The sequence below is a fragment of the Megascapheus bottae genome, chromosome 8 (genome assembly GCF_031878675.1).
Source record: "Megascapheus bottae isolate mThoBot1 chromosome 8, mThoBot2.hap1, whole genome shotgun sequence".
NCBI classification, from domain to species: Eukaryota; Metazoa; Chordata; class Mammalia; order Rodentia; family Geomyidae; genus Megascapheus; species Megascapheus bottae.
The window spans coordinates 20,114,917-20,138,526 of record NC_143516.1 but is presented as its reverse complement, the minus strand read 5'-3'; the positions used below and the strand labels follow the sequence as shown (position 1 = coordinate 20,138,526).

General features: G+C 39.7%; 1 protein-coding gene across 5 annotated transcripts in view; it reads left to right on the top strand.

Moving 5' to 3' along the window:
* The window catches only part of Pde7b (phosphodiesterase 7B), a 294,549-nt gene that overhangs the window by 209,708 nt on the left and 61,231 nt on the right, over positions 1–23,610 (top strand). For all 5 annotated transcript variants that reach the window (XM_090338073.1, XM_090338072.1, XM_090338074.1 and 2 more), the window contains one exon: positions 19,636–19,719. In XM_090338073.1, coding sequence (XP_090194199.1) covers positions 19,636–19,719 — 84 coding nt within the window. The remainder of the gene's footprint in view (positions 1–19,635; positions 19,720–23,610) is intronic.

Sequence of the window (23,610 nt, the reverse complement as noted above, 5' to 3'; positions counted from 1 at the left end):
GAAGAAGAAGAAGAATAAAAAAGAGTAGACATCTAAGCTTTCAGAGGCTCTCTCATAAATAACAAAAAAAGATTGGCACCAGGTAATTTTTACCAGAGACGAGAGCATTTACAAAGTTCTCCTGTTCGAATTTATTTCAAGCAGTCAATAAATAAATGGTTCTATGCTATTAAAAATGAGGAAAAGAAAAGAGTATAAACAAGCACTCTACCTCCTACGAAAAAATGGACCGTTGGTCCATTTTCCCAGCTCCCTTCTCAGAGAAAGATGTGATTGTTCATTTGATGACCCTGGTACTCAGTGTATTTTCTTTGGGGCCCTCTTTTGAATATTATTTTTGCATAAAGCCAAATAAATGAATTGGAATGTTGAAAATATAATCAGAATGTTATATTGACACTGTTGTAGATGTTTCCAAATGCAGAAAAACAAGAAGTGAATGCAAAGGAGTTTGCCAAAGTGAACATTTTATGCATCTGTATATAAGGCATATTCCCAAGTGGAAAGAAGTATACTTGGGTAAAATAAAATGGAATAATATTCGTTATTTCAAATTATGACATATTTATTACATTTACACAAAACCCTTGTCCATAAGGATTTCCATTTTAAGTATTGCATGATTTCTTTCTTTTTCTTTCTCTCTCTTTCTGTCTAGCCCTCTATATCTAGCCCTCAGAAAGGCATTTCTAGCTGTTTCTAGGAGCTATAAATATTCTGTTCAACCATAGGCATACCACTCCACCCCAACAGTCTTTCTAAGTTATCCATCTTGATGATACGGAAAGTGATTTCCTGAAGATGAAGCTTGGTGGTACACAGAGCACTTACCTAGCATGGCAATACCCTGGGTTTGATTCTCAGCACAGTAGATTGTTTTTTAAAACATACAAACTTTTTCCTAGCAACTACATAGGACTTCTGAGATACTGCAAAAAAAATGAAAGAGAATTTTTTAATTATTATCTTTAAGTAGTTGTACAAACAGATTTGAATGCCACAAATTAGCATATGAGTATAATACTTTCTAATTAATGTTATCATTTTCAAGATTTTTTAACTGACTTAAAAAGTCTCAGATTAATATTAACCTTGTCAGCAGGGCACCAGTGACTCACATCGATAATCCTAGCTACTCAGGAGGCTAAGATCTGAGGATCATGGTTCAAAGCCAACTGGGGCACAAAAGTCCATGAGACTCCTATCTCCAATTCACCACCAGAAAACTGGAAGTAGCAGTGTGGCTCAAGGAGAGAGCGCTAGCCTTGCACTGAAGAGCTCAGAGACAGCACCCAGGCCATAGGTTCAAGCCTCATGACCGACAAAAAAAAAAGAAAAATATCAACCTTGAATGACCTCAAACTGACTGTCCATCATAACTACAGCCAGGGCTGATAGCTTCCATTGGGGATGGTTAACTGAAATCCCTTCATATACCTGTAAGAAAAGCTGGGTTGCCAGGTACTGGTAGCTAACACCTGCAATCCTAGCTACTCCAGAGGCTGAGATCTGAGGATCACAGTTCAAAGCCAGCCCAGGCAGAAAAGTTCCCATGAGACTTTTATCTCCAATTAACCACCAAAAACCAGAAGCAGAGCTATGGCTCTGGTAGAATGCTAGCCTTGAGCAAAAGAGCTCAGAGATAGCACCTAGACCCTGAATTCAAACCTCACAACTGACAAAAAACATTAAAATAAAAAGAAAGGCTAGATTTATGTGCAACATCAAGATTCAAGGGGAACTTTTCTATTAAAAGTTCTAAAACTGCCCAGAAGTAAGCAAATAAAGTTGGTAAATGCATACTACTACAAGTCTAAAGTTCCTCACTTAGGAATCTGAAGAATTTGTACTTTCATTTCATATAGTTGTGACCATGGGAGATGGGATGGCTTCACAGATGCTGTCCTGATAAAGACAGGCATCACATTGTTACCTAGTTTTCCCCTTAGAATTTTAGTTGCTACTCTTTTATAGTAAATTATATGGTATATATCTTATTCTATCCTTAATCTTGTCAGTAAATACCTTTTAACAAGAATACATTTTAGTTACAATTTGGTTTCCAGTGTGAGAACTAACTTGTTCCATCCAATTTTTTTTAATGTTCCCTCTCTGTCTCAACCAGACATGGAAGGCTCTAGTTTTAGCTCAACAACTGAATCTCTCCTTACAGGGTAAGAGCATTTCTTATACCACAGACTACTTAACTTTCCTGTCTCTGTCTCCCAATTCTCTACCCACAAATTCCCTCTTGACAAACAATCCACTCCACTGCCAATGTCTATGTTTGCTGTTCTGGCTCTTCTTTTTCCCACCCATGAGAAGTTAATAGTCTCATTTTTCATCACCTCTCCTTTTTCAAAAGGGTCTGCACCTTACTTTGTGCCAAAAAGCTTCTCCTAAAGCCCCTGAGCAGGGAGAATCAATTCCCCGAGTGTGCTCACATTCCAACCAGACATCATGTACAAATGCCCACAGACTACATGTTAGGCATATTCACTTTCTGCACTGTATGCTTCTACTTCCTGTATTGTTACTACCTCGTAGGACACTTGAGTGTGTCCGTCAATCTTGGTGTACAGTTATAAGATGAGATAATACCCATGGTAGCTCTCAGTAATATCTCCTCATTGAAGTCACTGGGAAATTGTAAAAAGATACCCATATTCATTCCAGCTCAATTAAATCAGAATATTTGACTGAAGACAATTCCCATACCTGTAATCCATCTGTAGACCCAGGTGACAGAGGCAAGAGAATCATAAGTTCCAGGCCAGCCCCTACAAAGTTAGCCAGAACCTTTCAAACAAAACTATGAATTTTCTATCCAACTTGCTGAATGTGTTTATTAATCCTAATATTTTTATGATGGAGTCTCTGGAGTTTTCTCTTTAGAAGATCATGGCATCTGTATCAGAGCCAATTTGACTTCTTCCTTTCCAATTTGGATATTTTGCCTCTTTTCCTCTTGCCTACTTTCTCTGGTTAGGGCTTCCAAAACTGTGCTGAATAAAGTGGTGAAAGTGGTCATTTTTGTCTTGGTCCAGACCTTTGAGAGGAGGCTTTTCAGTGTTTAGATGGTTTCCTTCTCCTTCTTACTACAAGTTTCTGTGACACCCATTCAACCTCCCCAACCATTGTTGATGCCTACTAAGAGTTTCTGAACATTCATACATTCATTCTATGCTTATGAGAAGTAACCTAATAAATCAAAAACATGATAATCTGTGCTTTGGGAATTGTTTCTAGATAATATTCTACTAATTATGCACATTCAATATACTCTATATGTTGAAAACTTATGAACTCTTAGAGTAGCCAAGAAAACCTAGGACAATTGCTATCCAGTTCAAAAGACCCTGGACATGATCAACCAGATTCATTCAACTCAGTGAGGAAGCAAATTGTGTGTGTGTGTGTGTGTGTGTGTGTGTGTGTGTGTGTGTGTGTTATAGAGTTCCAAAACAGAGAAGCCCTTGAGAGATACATATGATAGGCTTTTGAGTGTCTGAAATGAAAAGTTGCATGTTATACCAAACATGTTCTTAGGACAACAATTATGTACTGCAAGAAGCAAGATGATATCGAAACAATAGGGACCCAGCCTAGCTCTCTCCCACAAAAATTATGTACTGCACATAAATCCATCTAACAACTATATATAAGAGCAAAGTCATAAGCATCATCTTAACTGATACAAAAAACTAACCAGTTAATAGTAAAATAAATTATCCTTCAGACATTTTGGTATCTAGAAAACTATTATCATTATATTATGTTGCTCATGGTGATAGTAATCCTTAATATAATAATCTGTGAGTACAATAGACTTAAAATTGGTACTCAGTAAATACAGATTAAGAATAAATAATATTGTTTACTTATAATTTCCAAAATAATTGTTTCAATATCTAGAACCATTTTTCATGTGCAGTTCTCAAATTCAAACAGAATAAAATTATGTAATTGGATTTGGAACTGAAGAACTACTTCTCCAAGGTCATTACCACAGAGGGCAAAAGGACACAGTTCAGCTCCCAGAAAAGAGAATTCAAAAAAACTGAATGTATTCACTAACACAGATTCTGAAAGAACATAAGGCTTGAGAAGGACCAAAAATCTCTAAAAGAAAAGTTGATGCTGACAGGGAATCATTCAGTGACTTCAAGCAAAGTTTATACAATTTCTATTTGTTACATACTAATGAAATCGATCAGCAACTCGTGTGGATGACAAAGACCCAGGGCTGTCTGTCATAACCCACTTTCTGCCTTCTCTGTGCAACCAAGAGAACATTCTTAGTGGCTTACCACCCTACACACGCGCGCACACACACACACACACACACACACACTCTTAAGAGAACATCTAACCACTAAGTGAGGAAACCACCCCTGAGACAGGGAGCAGAGAAAGAAGGAGAGTGAGAGGGAAGGGTCATAGTAGCCAGTGTGCTATCTGACTGGACTTACCATAACTAGAACAGGAAATGCAAGACAGGACATGAGTTCTAGGGAAATCCTTTGGGACTCAGCTGAATGTATGAAGCATCGTGAGAATCTATTCTCAACAAAGCAGCGAGTTTAATCCTTAAAAAAAAAAAACGTTAGTCAGATCATGTCACTCTCTTTCCATATGTTACTGTATATGGAAAGTGTGATGATTCACAGAGTCCCCTCAGTTCCTCTGGGGTACTGTAACAACAAGACACCTCAGGATAACAAGAGCGATCATAGAAATTCATAACTTGTAGTTCTGGAGGTCAGGAAATCCTAGGTAAAGACATCAACAGATTCCCTTTCTGGTAAAGGCTTTCCAATGTCTCCTAAGATGGCCCTTTCTATGTGTCCTCAAGAGGTACAAGAGGCAAGACAGCTCCCTTCCATGTCTTTTACAAGGGCCCTAAACTCATCAGAGAGGGCTCTTCCCTCTTCCCCCAGCACTACTTCCAGATAGAAAGCAGTTTACTTGATTTGTTTACTGTGTGTCTTCTCCTGGATTCCTAAACCTCAGCCTCACAATGGCAGGCCTGTTTTGTATGTTTTATTGGCTCTCAAAGTCTAGAACATGGTCTGGTGCATGTAAACAATAGAAACCATATTGTAGGAATAAACACATATGCATACAATTGGACTGCAACTAAAACAAAAAATTTAAACCAGAGGTACAGACTTAGTCACACAAGATAAGAATAACGGGAATGATAATGCAAGAGAAATTGTCAGGCACTAATGGCTCATGCCTATAATCCTAGCTACTCAGGAGGTGATAGCTGAGGTTCATGGTTCCAAGCCAGCCCTGGGAAGGAAAGCTTATGAGACTTTTAACCACCACAATCACAGAAGCGGAATCGTGACTCAAGAGGGAAAACACTTAGCCTTGAGCAAAGAAGCTCAGGGACAGGACTGAGTTAAAGCTCCAGGACTGGAACCAAACAAAAGAGAGAGAGAAACAAAGAGAGAGAGAGAGAGAGAGAGAGAGAGAGAGAGAGAGAGAGAGAGAGAGAGAGAGAGAGAGAGAGAGAGAGAGAGAGAGAGAGAGAGGGAGGGAGGGAGGGAGGGAAGGAGGGAGGGAAGGAGGGGGGAGGGGGGGGAGGGGGGAGGGAGGGAGGGAGGGGGGAGGGGGGGAGAGGGAGAGGGAGAGAAATGGAACTAGTAGGTCTCTAGCTTCTTCCCAAAACTAAGATTTTGATCTAACAGTGAAGTATATACCTTATTACTTATACTGATCATTACTTATCATCCTTCAATTATCTCAGAAGATCCTTAGACAATATGTTTAATGGATGAACGTGTCTGAGAAATGCTGATAGATCCCATCAGCCTGGACAGTCACAGTGCAAATTAGTGAGCAAGAAGAAATCCTGTGACTAACAAGAGATAGTTTCTTAACCTCCATGTTTCAACCGCATTAGATTGTAATACCCTCTAAATCAGATCATGTTTAACTCTATTTCAAAGACTAATGTTCCTTCCGTTAATCCTACTTTAATTAGCACTGACCTAGATTTTATAGAACTATCAATAGTAATTGTATTTACATGATACATAAAGTACAATCAGACAATATAGAATTTATGTAATATTAGTATGGTCAGTATGCATACAGCAATAGTAATAAAATTATTCTTTTTCTTGTAATAAAAAATAACTATTTTACAAGCAACATGCTAATGAAAATTGCTATGTTTTTCTGAAATTGCAAACATTACAGATAAACAGTCCCAAAAGTAAAGTAACACGGACTTCTTCTAAGATGGCCCCTTCCATGTGCCCTCATGTGCTGCAAGAGGAAAGGCAGCTCCCTCCCTTCCCCATCTTTCACAAGGGCTCTAATCCTGTCAGTGAGGGTTCTGCCCTCTTCCCATACTCCTTGCACTACTTTTTGATTAGTCACATGTCACAGCTCAGCCACTGTTTGCTGCAGGCTGTGCTAAGTCCAGTTACCTGGAATCAGGAGGTCAAAGGTCAGGTGCCTGATTTCTTTCATAGTCAGTTTGGAAAAATGAAATCTTCCACCATCCTGACAGACAATTCTCAACAATATGCTACAGTTCTTATGAACAGAGACTCTGATGGTTTATTCTTCTCCTCATTGATCAGGCAGTGTAGATGCCATTTTAAATCAGGCCTGATCTGGCATTGAGAAGCCAGCCTGGATTTTATGGTGGTTACAACATCTTCTTTAGTTCAATCCATATTAGGCTCAGGTTGCCCTAAGCATGAGTTGGCATTGAAAATTCTCATGAGACACATCAAAAGGTTACCAATGATGGATCTGGAATGTTCTGGAAACTTCTTAGCACCCATCTTTATTTCTTCCTTGGGGCTGGCTATGTGAACCACGCTCAGGCATGTGGTTCCAGGCATCCTTACTTTCTGCACTGGATCCCACACAGGTTCCTTACCCAAAACTGCACAGTAACCCCAAAAATTTTCTTACAAATAAGCATTCTACTATAAAATGATTTACCAAAGAAAAAATGATTTCATTTGATTCATTCCTTCTGTGAGTAATTTAATCTTAGCAGCCATCATTCACAAAACAGAAGAAAAAATGAAGTCCAGAATGGGTAAAGTCAGAGAAGTAATAAACAGCTTTTGCTTCTTTCCTTTGTGAAACAGTTTTAAATACTATAGAACACCACCCTCCTTGAACTAATTCATCCTGACACTCACTTCCCCTCAGGACATGTGTGACAGGGATGGTACCACATTTGTTAACAGCACACTTCACTTTGATTTCAAATCTGACTTACAGCCTATCTTGTCACCTGGGTAAAGTAACCTAATAATTCAGTCTCTTTTGTCTGTCATGGGGTTGAACTTAGGGCCTGAGTGCTGGCCCTGAGTGCTTTCACTCAGCTAGTAAAAACCTAGTGCTCTATTATTTTGAACCATAGTGACACCTCTAGTTTTCTGGTGGTTGATTGGAGATAAGAGTCACAGGACTTTCCTTCCCTGAGCTGGCTTTGAACTACGATCCTCAGATCTCAGTCTCCTGAGTAGCTAGGATTACAGAGATGAGCCAACAAACACTCGACTCAGTTACTATGTTTAATAACAATATACTGTTCTATAATGTGGCTATACTATAGTAGATTCACTGATCTCCCTACCAAGTCCATCTTTGGCCATCTGTTTCCTTTCTGAAAAACAAACAGAAAAATGACAACCACTTAGAGCTTAAGAAAATCCTAAGTGCCATGTTGGCACAAATACTGGAATAAAGAACTCCCAGGTACCTCTTGGTACTGAGCAGGTTCTAGCCACAAGTATGGTAGCCTTATGGCCCTTCTCAGGGTAGCAGGTATGGTGTAGTCTGACCAGACCATCTCGTGGGACTTGGACTATTTCCTATCCACGATCAGTAACATCTTTTTTCTTGCAGTATTTTGGCAAGTTTGTTCTTGTTCCCAGCCAGAATCAGGAAGCTCAGAAGCACATGAAAACAAACAATTTGTTTAAAATGTTCTCTCCAATTAGTAAAAGAATTTTAAAAATTACTCCATAATATCAGAACTTGGTTGGTGTTATATCTTACTATGTATATTTGTTCTTATGAATAGGCCCATCTTTTCCTTCTTAAGGAAGTCATCTGGTGGGAGGGATTTCCATTAGCCACTTTTTTTTCCCTTGAAAGTATATTTAAGAATGAAAAGTGGTTACAAAAGTGATTGCTACATTTTACAAAACCTTACAGGCATTTTCATGAACTGGACTGTTCTAGTCTCAGGGCAATTTTCAAATTGTATTTTATTATTCATAAGGATTACTGCAATTCTTAAAACCAGAACAATTTTTTTCCTGAAAAGAAATCCCATCATCTCAATCATAACAGCTGGGCCAATTGCAAGCAAATTCTATCAAGTGTTATATTTGAATTTTTACTTGTTATTTAATATCTACTTATCATTCAAGTTCTAAATATAAGCTATTTTATTAAAAAAAATAACCTTTCCAATTCCTCCATTCTATATGATGATCGAAGGGCCCTACTTCTCACTCACATCCTGGTCACTCAACTAAACCCAATGGACTCCTCAATCATTACTTACTCAGCCCTTTCAGTAGTGCCTACCAGGAAACCATTCCATCCCATTTATAGGGTTTGCTTCCATGCCACACAAGCTCCGATATTCCTCGTACCACCATCTTGATATCTTGATATCCTCTTCCTCTTCCAGTGGGACAATAAATGTTACAGACATTCAAGGCTAGATACTAAGCCCTATTCACTTCTTACATTATTGCCTCAATAAATTCATCTAAGGCCATATCTTTTAATTACACACACACACACACACACACACACACACACACACACACACACCAAACATTTTGAGTCCTATACTATTATATCCAACTACCCCTCCACCCATACGACATTTTGCTTTGACATCTCAATAACAGACTCAGTGTGGCCAAAGCTAAGTACATGGACATCTTCCTCCAATCTGGGTCCCTCTAGAATTGTCATCCAATGATACAAGCTAGAAATTAAATATTTATCCTTGATACTTTCCTCTCCCTCACTATATCATATCCATTTTACCTACTAAACATCTTTTAAAAATCTATTCATTTCTCTCTACCCGTACCACCCTTTTCTGTAAATTACCATCTTGTCTTACCTCGTCTATTACAGTGATCTCTTGGCTAGGATGTTTTTACCCTTTCCAGTTCATTCTTTGTACTGCACTCTATAGTTTCTTGTTTCAAATATCACATCTGTTTTCCCATGAAAATCATCCTCTGGCTTCCTTGTTCTCTTGGGATAAAAGCATATTCCCTAGCCTATCCTACAAAGATCCAGACACGTCTCCAACTTCATTTTGCATCCACTCCATGTCACCCCCGTTGTTGTGACATGCTGTCTTAGCTATGATCACTAAGATATGCTGTCCTCTGGCCGTGAGACGTTTGGCGATGTGCTCCCTCTCCTTGGATCACTGAGGTAACCATGTAATGTGTAATCCAAACCAGAATGTTTTCAGAGTGAAGGAGTGGGTACTAAGCAGCAAGCCTGAGTTAGGACTTTGCAGGACACACTGAGATACATGTTCACCTTAAACGAGCTCCTAATTATTTATCAGATCTCAAATCTAATACTGCCTTCTCAGAATTAGCTCATAACAATGTCCATGGTTTGATGACATTTTTAGGAATTTCCTTAGATAAGAGACTTCTCTGTTGTTTCACCAATCAAAGTTGCAAATTTGAGTTTATGCTTAGGACCGCCCTGTGCTGTCCTTCCCAGAACACATGAAGCTGCATGAGGCCAAGACAATGTGCCTCACTCACCACTGAACCTCTCTGCATCAAGATTCCAATAGCACTTTACTACATCTCGTAGATCACAGAAAGGGCATGGCATAAGTTCTCTCTCAGACTGTCCTCTTTCTGTGATTGGCACAACCAGTTCTCCAGGATTGAAAGACGAGGACATCATGCTCACACCTGACTCTCCCTTCCCCACACACTCCGTTCCTCCCCCCGTGCAGTTTGTCAGTGTCCTCCTCCCTCTCTCCTTCTCCTGCCTGCTCCTTCTCTTTCTTCGCCACTTTCTCTCTTCTGACGAATCTCCTTTCTTACATATTTTTTGAAATTTATTCATTTTATGCTCCCCAACATAGCTGAGGTAACAGACATGTTCTGTCATAACCAACTTCTTCTGTTGAGATAGAGTCTTGTGTGCTTTTTCTTTTTTCTTTTTTTGCCTGGAACCACAGTCCTCCTGATATTGCCTTCCATAAAGCTAAAATAAGATACACGCCCTTGAGCCCACAGGTATTGAGTCACAAGGGGTCTTACAAACTTTTCTGCTCAGGCCCGTCTCAGACCATTCTCAAGTTCCCAAGTAGGAACCCAAGACGACTCCAAAGTTTTCTTACTTAGAGTTGACACAGAGTACATGGTTTCTGGTAGCTCCTCAGGTTGGTCTCCCTCCCTCAGTCTTAGTAAGACTTGGGGGGATTTTGTCTTCTTTAAGTACCCCTGCAGCTTCTTGGAATTCTCTGTAGTCAGTCCTACTGCTTCTTGTTCTGTATCTTTTTTATTAGACCCCTGTATTCCCAGTGATCAGAACTTATGTTTTTTTCCTCCTTTTCCCTCAGAAACACTATCAAGCTGAAAAATGAGAAGAGCTCTTGTTGTTTCTAGTCTGAGTTAAAATTTGCCTTACCAGCTTTGGAAAATAAAGCATTGCTACTTTCACTTTTATGATATTCAAATCCTGAAGTACAAATTTGTTCTCAAATGTTCATTAATCCTGTACTGAAGCTGAAAGGTAGTACAGTATTGCTTAGTAAGAATTCCTTTTTATCTTATCTTAATACTAAAATCAAGATTTTTTTAAATTTTTTTTCCAGTCCTGGGCTTGAGCTCAGGGCCTGAGCACTGTCCTTAGACTTTCTCAAGGCTAGAGCTCTACCACTTGAGCCTCAGCACCACTTCTGGCTTTTTTCTATGTATATGGTACCAAGGAATTGAACCCGGGTCTTCGTGCATGCTAGGCAGGCACTCTACCACGAGGCCGAACTCCTGGCCCAATCAAGATTTTTTTAAAGAATTGAAAATTCCTGTGTATCATACCTTAATAATAACAATAAAAAATACATTAACTAAAAATACAAACTAAAAATACAAAACTGCAGCTTAAATTTAATTAGGTTCTAAAATCTATGTGCCCGTGATTGCATACAGAGATTCCCTTCTCGAATACTCATTTGTTAAACATGACATTTGAAATTTGATGTGAAGATCAGTGTTAATAAATTCTTTCAAAAAAAAGAATTGAAAACCCTCTGTATAATACCTTAATAATAAAAATAAAAATACATTTAAACAATAAAGAAAAGAAAACTTTTTCACATGGAAGAAAATATTTTTTGGTTTCTTTTTCCAAAAGTAAGGTTTCTGGATAATGAATTCCTATTTTTCTCTCTTTCCTATATACAAAGCTCTCTCCCAATGACAGCTAGGAACAAATAGCTAGAGGAACAGATGAACAATAGAAAGAAAAAAAGAACCTGTTTTCCAACTCAACACAGCCTTAGGGACCACATGGACACAATCTCCCTCCAAAACAAAACATGAAAAAGAAGAGCTGGGTACCAATCACTTACACCTGTAATGCAGGCTGCATGGAAGGCTAAGCACAAAGGAATCAGAATCCAAGGCAATAGCAAGCAGAAAAGTTCACAAGCCTCTCCTTTCAACTCATATCTGGGCATGGTGTGCATACCTGTCATCTCAAGCGACATAGAAGGACACAGTTGGGAGGCTCACAGTATAAGTCCAACCCAGATAGAGAAGTCCTCAGGCCACCATTGCCACAGAGGAATGAGAGAACATAGACACGGTGGCCCAGTGACTATGGGAAACCTACAGCAGGTGAATTATGACTCAAGATCATGACAGACAGGAAACAAGATCCTAAACCAAAAATAACAAGTGAAAAACAGAACTAGAGATAGAATACCAGTATAACAAAAGCAAGGCCCTAAGATCGAACACCCAGATACAAAGGAGAGCGGAAGAGAAAGGCAAGGAAGGGAAGGGAAGGGAAAGGAAATGGGGAGAATGAGAGAGAGAACCAGGAAAGGGAGGAAAGGAAGGAGAAAGGTGAAAAGGAGGCAAAGGAAAGGGAAGGAAAGGAAGGGAAAATAAAGGGAAAGGAAGGGAAGAGAAGGGAAATAGAAGGTCGATGATCTCCCTGGGGGTGAGTGGAGTGGGGGGGCATCTAGCTGCCTCAGCAGCTCCCTCTTGTAAGATCCCAGAACTTGGGACAATCATGTTAGTCTGAGTTATCTAAACTGGCTGCTTGCACTCTCCCATAAATCCATGGAGTGATTAAATTGCACAACCCTCCTCCTTCTCTGTTAGGCCTAGATAAACATCCTTAGGAGAAATCATTCTCTTCACTAATTCTAAGAGTAGCCACCTAAAATAAACAAAGCCTGCAGCTAAGACATCGCTGTGGGGTAATCGTTTGTGTCTGAGATTTGGGGATCTGGTTGTATGTGTCTTCATTTGGCAAGAAGTGGTAGTGCCATGAATCAGTAATGTACTCAGGAAGCTTAAAGGAATACCTTTCACCAGAACCGCAACCACACATTCCCCTCCATATTTGAGGAGCTCTTGTTCTCACACCACCACCATTCTGTCTTCCCGTTCATTGGAGAGGCGCTCTCTCTCTCTCTCTCTCTCTCTCTCTCTCTCTCTCTCTCTCTCTCTCTCTCTCTCTCTCTCTCTCTCTCTCTCTCTTCATGCTCCTTGAAACCTGTTTCTATGAATATCTCTTCACTTTTCTCAGATGCACTAGAAGCATAGTAACTACTGCTCTGTCACTTTCTTCAGCATTCCTCCCACCCTGAAATGACCTTGACACAGCACGCTTGGGCCTCAGTCTGATTCTCTTCATATGGCCCATGTTTTAGCCACTGTAAGTTGTCATCACTGTCAGAGCCTCCGCCCTTCATTGCCAGTTACATAAGAGGCCACATAAATGTCTACTCTTCAGCACAGGCTTCCACCAAACAGACACTGCGTGATGGCCAAGTGGGCAACAGGTCCATCCAGAGCCACGTCCTCTGGGAGGGAAAGGGGCCCAGTTTTGGCTCCAGGAGTGACTTAGCTCAGCTCTCTGTCTGCATCCACAGCCTTCAGTACCAAGGACGACACGTTGTGTTTTCAGGCTGAAGAAGCAAAAGAGCAGCACTCCTTTCAAAATAAGAATTCCCTTGCTGTTTATTTCCTTCTGGAACACAATGAGAACAGACCGAGGACATGACTCGGAGCTGTCAACGCTTCCTTTCAGCTTCCACCGCACCTTTCCTTTGCCAGGAAAAAAAAAATAGCTGCTGAAGTTAAACAAGGACTTAATGAATAGTCAAAATAATTGTTTAGCTTGGATATAAGGTCTTAGGTAAACAGATGATTGCCCGAGACCCAGGGCCAGTAAAAGCATCTCAGCAGGACACCACTCATTCTGTGCTTAGGACAGCAGCCCAGTGGCTTCCACTCCTCCAGGGCCCTGGTACTGAGTTCTGTGTCTTCTCTAGCATACTGAAGCCGTTTAGCATCCAAAGAGGCTCATGGAAGCAAGAGAAAAGGAAAGAGAACTTGGTATAATAGAAATATGTGAGCCAGGAGCCAGTGGTTCATGCCTGTAATCCTAACTTCTCATGAGGCTGAGATATGAAGATGCCTGTGCAAAGTCAGCCAGGCTCAGCCCATAGGACTCTAATTAATCATCAATTAACTAGCAAAAACCAGAAGTGGAGATGTGGCTTCTTACATGGGGAGGCACTAGACTGGAGTGAAAGGCCCAATGACAGCTTGAGGCCCTGAGCTCAAGTCCAAGCACTGAAAAAAAAATATATATATATGAAAAGAATATATATAAGAATATATATTAGAGAAGAAAATGGTTTACAATTAAAATATTTTATAATTTCTTATACTGTTCTCATGATGAAAATTTCTAAAATGCTTGTCTTGCCTCCTCTAATGCTAATATTTTTAACATGATACTGCCGATATGTGGCAGACAAGTTGTTCTGGTTCCTGCCTTATGACTGTGCTGGGGCTAGATCCCAGAGTTTTGTGAAGGCTAAGCAAGCATTCCACCACTGCACTACATCATCAGCCCTTTCTTCAATACTTCTTGAAAAATAGTCACTTACAGCCCCTCCTAGTTGTCTGACATTTATGACCAATCCATTTCTAAGACCTTATTGTAGTTACAGACATCATAAGGCCCTGAAAATTCAGTTTACAATTTGTTATTTGTTGTTGCTGCTGTGGATTTATTTTGTTTATTTAGATACCTTAGCTGTATGTCTGTTTTGCCATCATTTTTTTCTTTTTCTCCAAAATGGAGTATACTGTAAAAATTCTGCTTAACTGAGAACCAGAACAAATGAATTATCAACAAATTTCCATTCTACTGAATAGTATTTCTAATTTACCTTCTATTTCTGGTTTGAAAGTAATCGATACCATGCCAGTCTATAATAGGATTTAATTAACTTGTTCATACAGCCTATTTCAACTCAAATGGTCTTGGAATAAGCAACATCTATTTGACTAAATCCTAAATGTTTCAGGGCAATAGATTCCCTTTGTATTAAGTTTTCAAGCATCATAAGGAATGTGTAGTTGATTGATTGGAAAATACAATCAGAGGATACATTCAGGTAAGGAAAAGCTAATGCTTATACAGGTGTCTGTACAGAGTTGGGGGCATGGCTCACGTGATAGAGCATGAGCCAATAAGCAAATTCACTGGATACCAAGTTCAAGTGCTGGTATCTCTACTTTGCCTACATGATCATGGTCTTTTATACTGTCAGGTGGACAAGTCCTCCTGTGAAAGTATTCAAAAGCTACATCAATATCACACAGGCATTTTCTGGAAAAATAGTGCCCTCATAACAATAGAGTCAAGTACAAATCTTTGGTAATGCTGGCAGAGGAATACTAATAGAGAAGGAAATTCCACATGGCAAGCCTGAATACTCTGGGAAGGGAAGAAAAAAACAAACAAGAATTTTAGTGGCAGGTCAACAAACACATGAGCCAATACACTTTTTATGCCCACAGTCTCAAGTATACAAGGCTTTTAAAACTATATGCCTATCTTTAGCTCCACCATAAAATACAAATTCATTTATTGTCAGTGCTGAATTTGTTGCTATTTTAACATGCTATAGTTTCTTGTTGGATATTAAAAGTATAAGTTCTTTCTTGCATGGGGAAAGAAGAGTCCTTAGATTTTTGTTTTGTTGCTGGTTTGTTTCATTTTGAAAGACTAGTCTGCACACTCCTTAAGATTAGACCTGGACTGGAACTTTGGCCTGTGGTAGAATGCTTGCCTACTATGCATGAAGCCCTGGGTTTAATTCCTTGGTACCACATACAGAAGTGATGCTATATATCAAGTGGCAGAGCACTAGCCTTGAGAGAAAGCTCAAGGACAGTGCTCAGGCCCCGAATTCAAGCCCCAAGACTGGCAAAAAGAAAACAAAACAATTTTCCGGTCTATATTATAGCCAGGCATGATTGCTCACGCCTATAACCCTAGTGACTTAGGAGGCTGAGATCTGAGGACTGTGGTTCAAAGCCAGCCTGGGCACTAAAGTCTATGAGACTCTTATCTCCAATTAACCATTGGTAAAAAAAAAAAAAAGCTGGAAAATGCACTGTGGCTCAAGGGGTAGGGTGGTAATCCTGAGCTGCAGAGCTCAAGGACAACTCCCAGGCCCAGAGTTCAAGCCCCACCACACACACACACACACAAGATTAGACCTGGCAGAATGGCTATCATCATGGACACAACAAAAGGGGGCAAGTATTCTGAGGAAAAAGAAATTGTAACCTAATTCAACTTGGAAATGCAAAATAGCGCTTCACCAAAAAACTGAAAATTCAACTACCATACAATCCACCGATACTACTCTTGTGCATTTATCTAAAAGTAAAACAGGATACAATAAAAACATTCACACACCAATATTCATTGTAGCACTATTCACAATAGCCAAACTATGGAACCAGCCTGATGTCCCACAAATGATGACTAGATTAATAAGATGTGGTAGTTATACACAATGGGGTATTATTTAGCCACAAAGAAGAGTGAAATTGGATTCTTTGCAGCTAAATGATTAGATTAAGCAAAGTTAGGTCCAGCAGGGCAAAGATCAAATTTTTTCAATCATATGAAAGCTAGATCTGAGTGAAAAAAAGGTATGTGTGTACACATGTGTGTATACTCATTTATACACATGGAGAGAGATCATGTATGAACTAATGGGACTGCCTAAAGGGACCAGGGGATTAGAGAAGAAAACAGACTATAGAAGATGAGTAACATTGAAATATATTACATCTCTGCATGTAAATGGCACAACGAAACTCACTGGAAGCTATGGAATAACAGGGAGAGTAAGGGTGGGGAAGAATAAGAAGGGGGCTAATCTGAACTATATGTATGTATACAAATACATCGAAAACCTACTTTGAACAATTAATGTATATGTAAAAAAAAAGAGAAGAAATGACAGGAATGTAAAACAAACCCTGTTTAGGGATAGGTAGGAGTGGGTAGGTGAAGAGAGAGTGTGAAGGAGAACAAATATAGTTGAAGTACTTTATATTCACATATAAAAATAAAACAATGAAATCTATTGAAAAATTTTAAGAAGTGGGGGGTGGGTAAGGGAGAGCAATGAGGGGAGTTGAGTTTGTTCTAGGTTCCCTGTATACCTACATGGAACAGTCACAGTGCAACTCACCTGTACATTTAAGATATGTGAATAAAAATGTTTTTAGAAATATAAGAAATGGGTAGTATTAAGAGAGCTTTCTGCCTATGAAATCTAAGTACCTAGCATTAACTCGCATCCTACTCACTATCAACTTAAACTATAAAATATCAGCTCTGGAAATTCAAAGAAAGTCAACAGATTTTTGCTAAGTGCCTTTTAGTGGCCTGACCCCTTTTCTGGGACTACAGGGTAAGTAGCTTTTCCTCCCTATGCTGCTATTTTCTCACTTATAAAACAAGGAGAATAAAAGTTGTAGCTCTCCTCACCATACTGTGATCATCCAATCGGGGGGAGGGGGGGAATAAAAAACAATACACCCAGTGTACTGTGTTTGATAGTGCTTTGAAAACTCTAGAGTATTACAAACATATTGTATTCAAGGGGCCCATGAGAAAAACAGCCCTCAACTCTTCTTGACATTTTGTTTCCACCATTGACCACGCAACCCATAAGCTTATCAAAAGCTAGCAGCATTTATGTTTATAGGTACCTAGGTATATGTATACACATAGATTCAGACTATTAGTATGTATATGGAGATTGAATTCAAGGCCTTGAGCTTGCCTGGCAAGCACTCTACCACTTGAACCATGCCCTTAGTACAGTCCATTTGCATCCAGTTTTTTTTTCCCATATGGTCTCATTCTTTTGCCTGGGTTAGCCTTGGACCTTGATCCTCCTATCTGTGTCTCATGAGGGATAACAGGCATATACCTTGGCTTGTGTTTTGGGACCTTTTGTCCAAACTGGCTTCAAGCTATGATCCTCCTGTCTCCACATCCTGAGTAGCTAGAATTACAGATATGCAGCACCAAGCCTAGATCTCCATATTTTCAAATACTTTTTTTCCATCTCTTCCTTCCTCCTCTCCTTTTGCTTAATCTCATTTTTTACCCACTTATCTCCTTTCATTTCACAAATTGTATCATTTTTTAATATCAATACCAGAATAAAAATAGCAACTTACATCAAGCATAAGAAATAAGGCAAAAAGGATGTGGAAACAAAAGCTTTGCATTATGTGATTGTTGTTCTTAATGTACTATGTTATCTCTCTTCTCTTTTGTTGCCCTTTGGTTAATCCCATATTTTTACTGTATCTGACTTTGTTACCTGGTATATTGTATGTAGGTTTATTTGTTTAATTGAAATAGGAAAGGGAAGGGGGGAAAACAGGATGATTAAAATGGGGTAGGGGAAGGGAAATGGGGACAAAAACATGAGAGGGGGTGTCAATATGTGAGAAGTGATATACCCTCTGTCTGGCAAATGCAACTGTGACCCCTCTATACATTACAATAAAAAAGAAATAAGCCAAAAACATATAATTCAAAGCAGAGAATAGTTCAAGAGCAGCAGTTTGTACTTTATAATTTCAAGAACACTGGAAATCCTCTGTAGGGGAGCATTTTGAGTATGGGCTATCGTGGATGAGATTTCATCCAGGCCTGTTAACATCAAGAGTTAGGAAAGGAGAGAGGAACCCCTCTTTTTCTGCTCCTATATTGCATTTCCAGTGCTACCATAGGTCTGAGAGAAAGTGGTTGATGAGTGGATTTCACTGATCCTCTCTGACACTCTGAAATGGAAGGCCTGCCTGATTCAGCATTTCTACCTCTTACCCACACAATTGCTAAGATGCATCACCACTGTTGGCTGTGGTCCTCTACTCATTGTCCACAGAGAACAAGCCCTTAGAGTCCATCATGTACCAGACAGCACACAAAACGTGATGGAGAAATCAAGTCCCCTGGTGCCCACAATCCCTGCTTCCGGGTTCAGAAGGATGTGAGCCAGTACTCACGGCCAGGCAATCAGGGTTACTTTCCAGATTCTGACAACAGCACTTTAAAATATATAATTTACAAGTGAGACAGCTGAGGTTGGAGAGGCCTTAGACTCTCACGATCACATGGGTAGCTGGCCTTTGGTGGCTCATACTTGTAATCCTAATTACTCAGGGCAGTGAGGACTGTGGTTCCAAGCTAACCCAGGCAGAAAAGGCTGTGAGACTCTTATCTTCAGTTAATCACTAGAAAGCCAAAAGTAGTGCTGTGGCTCAAAGTGGTATAGCACTAACATTAAATAGAGGAGCTCAGGGATAGCACCCAGGCCCTGAGTTCAAGCCTCACAATAGACAAAAAAAAATAGCACACGGATATCAGCTGTTCAAGCCTGATATCTCCAATCAATGTTTTATTTTAATGGCCACCCTCTTTTCCACTCTACTTTGTTACCTATTTTAACTGGGAAGACAGGACATACACATGAAAGAGTAAAATGAACATTGCCATTAAAGGAAACCTGCAAAGAAATGGTTACCAGAAGGTCTACAGAACACCAGAGGGGCAAAGATGGCTGAAGGTCTGAGGTACCTGGAGCTAAGCTGACCTCAGAGAAGATTCCATTGAACAACAGTAACAAGGCATAACGGGAAAGGAAGAGGACAGGCCAGTCTTAAACACATTGTGCTGGAAGCTACAACCCCAACAAACCATTTGATCTCCTAAGCCCAGCTACTTCATCTTTAAGGCCCTGGGAAGTATTTTTGAAAACATAAATTGCTTTCATAGATCGGGCCACTATGAGAGAGTAGTTATTCACTGGTTAGAGAATTACCAAGTGTTGTATTGCCCTCAGCATTAATTAAACATCCCATCCTAGCTATCTCTCTCTAAATGAGGCAAAAGCCACACTTGGCATGGGTTCTGGGAGCATAACTGGTTAAGAGGATTTACAGAGGAAGAGTGAGTCCCCAGGGCAATGTCTTTAAATAGTTGTTGGGATTTTGTGTTTTCTAGGAGATGTACGACTAAGGGGTCAGACTCGGGTTCCTGCCGAACGCCGTGGCTCCTACCCATTCATTGACTTCCGCCTACTAAACAGTGAGTAATCAAGTGGACGGAGGAAGGAAAAACATGAGGGTTTTCTTCAAAAAAGGAAAATCCTCACTTCCTCTTTCAACTGCAAAACCTCCTGAGGTCTACCTTCCTTCCTCCATGTCTGTCCCCCTAACTAGAAGCAAAACCTTTGTCTTTTGATCTCCACCCTGCTAAGATAATTTCCAGAGCCAGGCCAGGCCTTACCTCTCCAAGCTCAGGGAGGCCAAAAGAAGAACCCATCAGATTCTAAAAGAGAACTATGTACACAGGGACAGTAATCGTTTCATGTTCCAACACTTTGTCTCTATGTGCAGCCTGGACTACACTAGAAGAGATTCTATTTTTATTATTAGAACTTTACAGGGGATGCCATTTACAGTTACCATTTCTTTTTCTTTTTTTGTCATGGGGCTTGAACTCAGAGCTATAGCTGCCATTTCTATATCCCCACATCTCATTCCCTTTCGTCTAAGCCAAGACCCTGAGGTGTATTCTTGCCGTCCTAATGAAACCATTTGACGCGGCAAAATTTTCCATCTGTACCTACAGCGTTCTCCTTGTGTTACTTCTAAATGAACACAGCGCTTTTCCTTTCCCTTCCATTACTACTCGCTTGAAATTTTACTCACACTTGGATTCATCCTTTTTTTTTGTTTCAATCTCAAGTTCCTTTGGAAACCCAAGCCAATGACCAGTCATCTCTTCCAATTTTGTATCTTCTCTCATGATCGTCTCTCACCCTGGACTTGCCATAGGCTGGGAGGGAACAAATGGATACATTTCACAATTCACTGCAAGGTTTTCAGTATTTGGTTCTCCTATCATACCCTATCTATCAATTTCAAAGTGCTGGATTGCCTCCACGGGGTATTACTTTTCTTTCACATAAACAAGCTCAGCCCAAGGGGTAATCTGATTTACCTCAACCTCTGGAAATTACTAGGAGAAATTAGAACTTGCTACTGCTGATCTTTAGATCCTTCAAAGGCTAATCGGAGATGGACAAGACTGTAGTTTTCCTGGACCATTAACCTCTCCTATCAGTGTGCAGTGTCTGGTTTGTTTTGTTTTCTTTCTTTTAGCTCTTTCAGAAATACAGAGACTTTGAGTAACTCTTTCTGTACAACAGACACATTACTTCTCACACACTCCCTGAAATAAACAAATGTATCCAGTTCATTATTTCCTATAGGCCAGAACTTTCCAAGGATATCACATTCTGAAAGTCAGAAGGAGAAAATAATCAAAGTCGAAAAAAAATGTTATTTCATGGTTTCCAACATATGCCATGAGAAAACTAGGGAAATGAGAGACACATATCTTTATAATTCCAAGGTTCTATGTGATGATTTTTGCAGGTGTGACTAGGGAATATTGAATTGTACCTGGATTTGTAAAACTGGACATAGGTTTTTTTTTTTTTTGTTTTTTTTTGTTTTTGGTTTTGGTTTTGTTTTTTTTTTTTTGCCAGTCCTGGGCTTGAGCTCAGGGCCTGAGCACTGTCCTTGGACTTTCTCAAGGCTAGAGCTCTACCACTTGAGCCTCAGCACCACTTCCAGCTTTTTTCTATGTATGTGGTACTGAGGAATCAAACCTGGGTCTTTGTGTATGCAAGGCAAGCACTCTACCACTAGGTCAAACTCCCGGCCCCGCACATAAGTTTTTTTAATGATAATTTGCTTCTTTTGTTTCTTAATCTGAAGTAAGTATATATATGTGTGTGTGTGTGTGTGTGTGTGTGTGTGTGTGTGTGTGTGTGTGTGTGTGTGTGTTTAAAGAGAAATTGATTGCAGGAAATATTTTACTGATATAGTCACTATATAAAAGATCACTTCTGAGTAGCTGCCATCCTGCCACTCCTCTGCTGAGGGGACTTCTGGTAGCTTGGTTCTTCCAAGCTTCCTTTTCTTGCCCTACAAGCTGTGTGTCCTCTACTCACACCCCCTCACCTGTGGTCTTGAGCCCTCATCACTGAATGACAGTGTTAATCAACCACCCTGCAGGCCCTTTCCATTCTTTGCAGCACTCTGTTGTGGAAAACTCATTCACCCTTGTCCCTTTACATATCAGATATGAAGGGTATATTCTTTTCCCTTCATTGTATTTTGCTTCATATGTGGTCTCCACTTTTTCCTAGATATATAAAACACATCAGTAAATAAGCTACAAGATGCCAAATGATCTCTATCGTTCCTAGCCACTCAGTAACTATAGGGTTAACATACTAATTATTTTAAAGCATCTCCTCTAAAACATTTTGTTAACTAGGTCTAAATGAAAATCATCCACTACCTACCTTTAACTGAATATCACAGAAAGGACTGAAAGCCTCTGATTTTTCCCTTGTTTCCATTTCTTCCCACCCCTCTCAGTAATACCTATGTATACCCTGGCTACTTAAAACAAAATCCCTAACATGATTGCAATTATCCTCCAGTTTCCTAACTTAGCAATTACAGCAGCTGGTGATCATGTAGCACCAGGAATGTGAACATCTTCCCAGACACCATAGCAGCAGAGATATAGACATAGTCAAAGAAACTCTATTACACGTGGCACAGCTCCTGCTATTTCGTAAGTGTACCATCCACTAATCCTTTCTAATCTCATTCATGTTCTTGTTGAGACTTGCTTATATGTTACTTTGTTCTTTCCCTAAAAAAGGGAAGCATTTTGGAATAGTCGGGGATTTTCTTCTAAAACTTGTATTTATTTTTAACCAATTGATTCCAACTCTACATGGTAAGCCTCAAACTAACATAAAGCAACTCTTCATGTCATTAACTTTAATTCTGAGTCCATTTTGTCCACAGGTGGTCATAGACGAAGGCTTCATTTTTCTTAATTCTCTGTCAAGGTAGAATCTGCTCCACAACTTAAAAAAAAATAAATTTATAGGGGAAAAAAAGCATTCCAGCATCTATTCCCTGGTTGGCAATTTGTTCACACTTCCCTCTAAAATGTCTAGTCAAACCTACACAGCTCCTCTTCCCTATGCACACAGGCCTGGCTCTTCCCTCCCTACCACCCACTTGAGAATCAGACTTAAATCACCGGCATATGTATAAGGAAGACTGCGTTAAATAGTAAGGCTCATTGCATTTTCTATTGCTAACCTTAGACATAGCCCCAATTGTCACAACAGACAAGGGACAGCATGATTAATGCCTAAAATAACACTATCAAAGCGAGGTTTCTACATATTAAAACAGATCATTAAAGCCAAGCTACAAAGGAGGCTGAGATCTGAGAATCCATGTTCAAAGCCAGTACAAGTAGGCAACTATGAAAGACTCTTATCTCCTAATTAACCAGGAAAAAGCTGAAAGTAAGGGAGTGGCTCCTGTGCTAGAATACCATAGGTTCCCAAAAGGTAAGTGACAGCATGAGACCCTATGTTCAAGGCCTAGTACCAACACACACACACACACACACACACACACACACACACACACCAGAAAACTAGAAAACAAGTAGGCAAGTTATAACCCATTCACCAAATCTGAACAGCCTCTGCCTGATATTGATCAAAAAATTTATTGGAAAATGCTGCCATGCACATTTCTCTTCATGTCTGCCATCGGGGGCTACTTTCACGTTATAATAGCACAATAGTTTCAATAAAAAACCTTCTAGTTAAAAAGCTGAAGTATCTAATACATAGACCATCATTACAAAAGGTGGCCAATCCTTCGATTTACAAGATTTAAGTAAAATTTAGAACTGTTTGATGACACTCAATTCATTCTATTTCCCTCGGTTAATGGCTTTTATTCTTTTGAATTCAAAGTACCATTGCTTTACTTTCAAGAATGTACTTAGCACTGACTAAGCTTACGGAGTATACAAGTAGAAACAGAATATGAATCTCCCTATTCATTTAGATTTAAAATT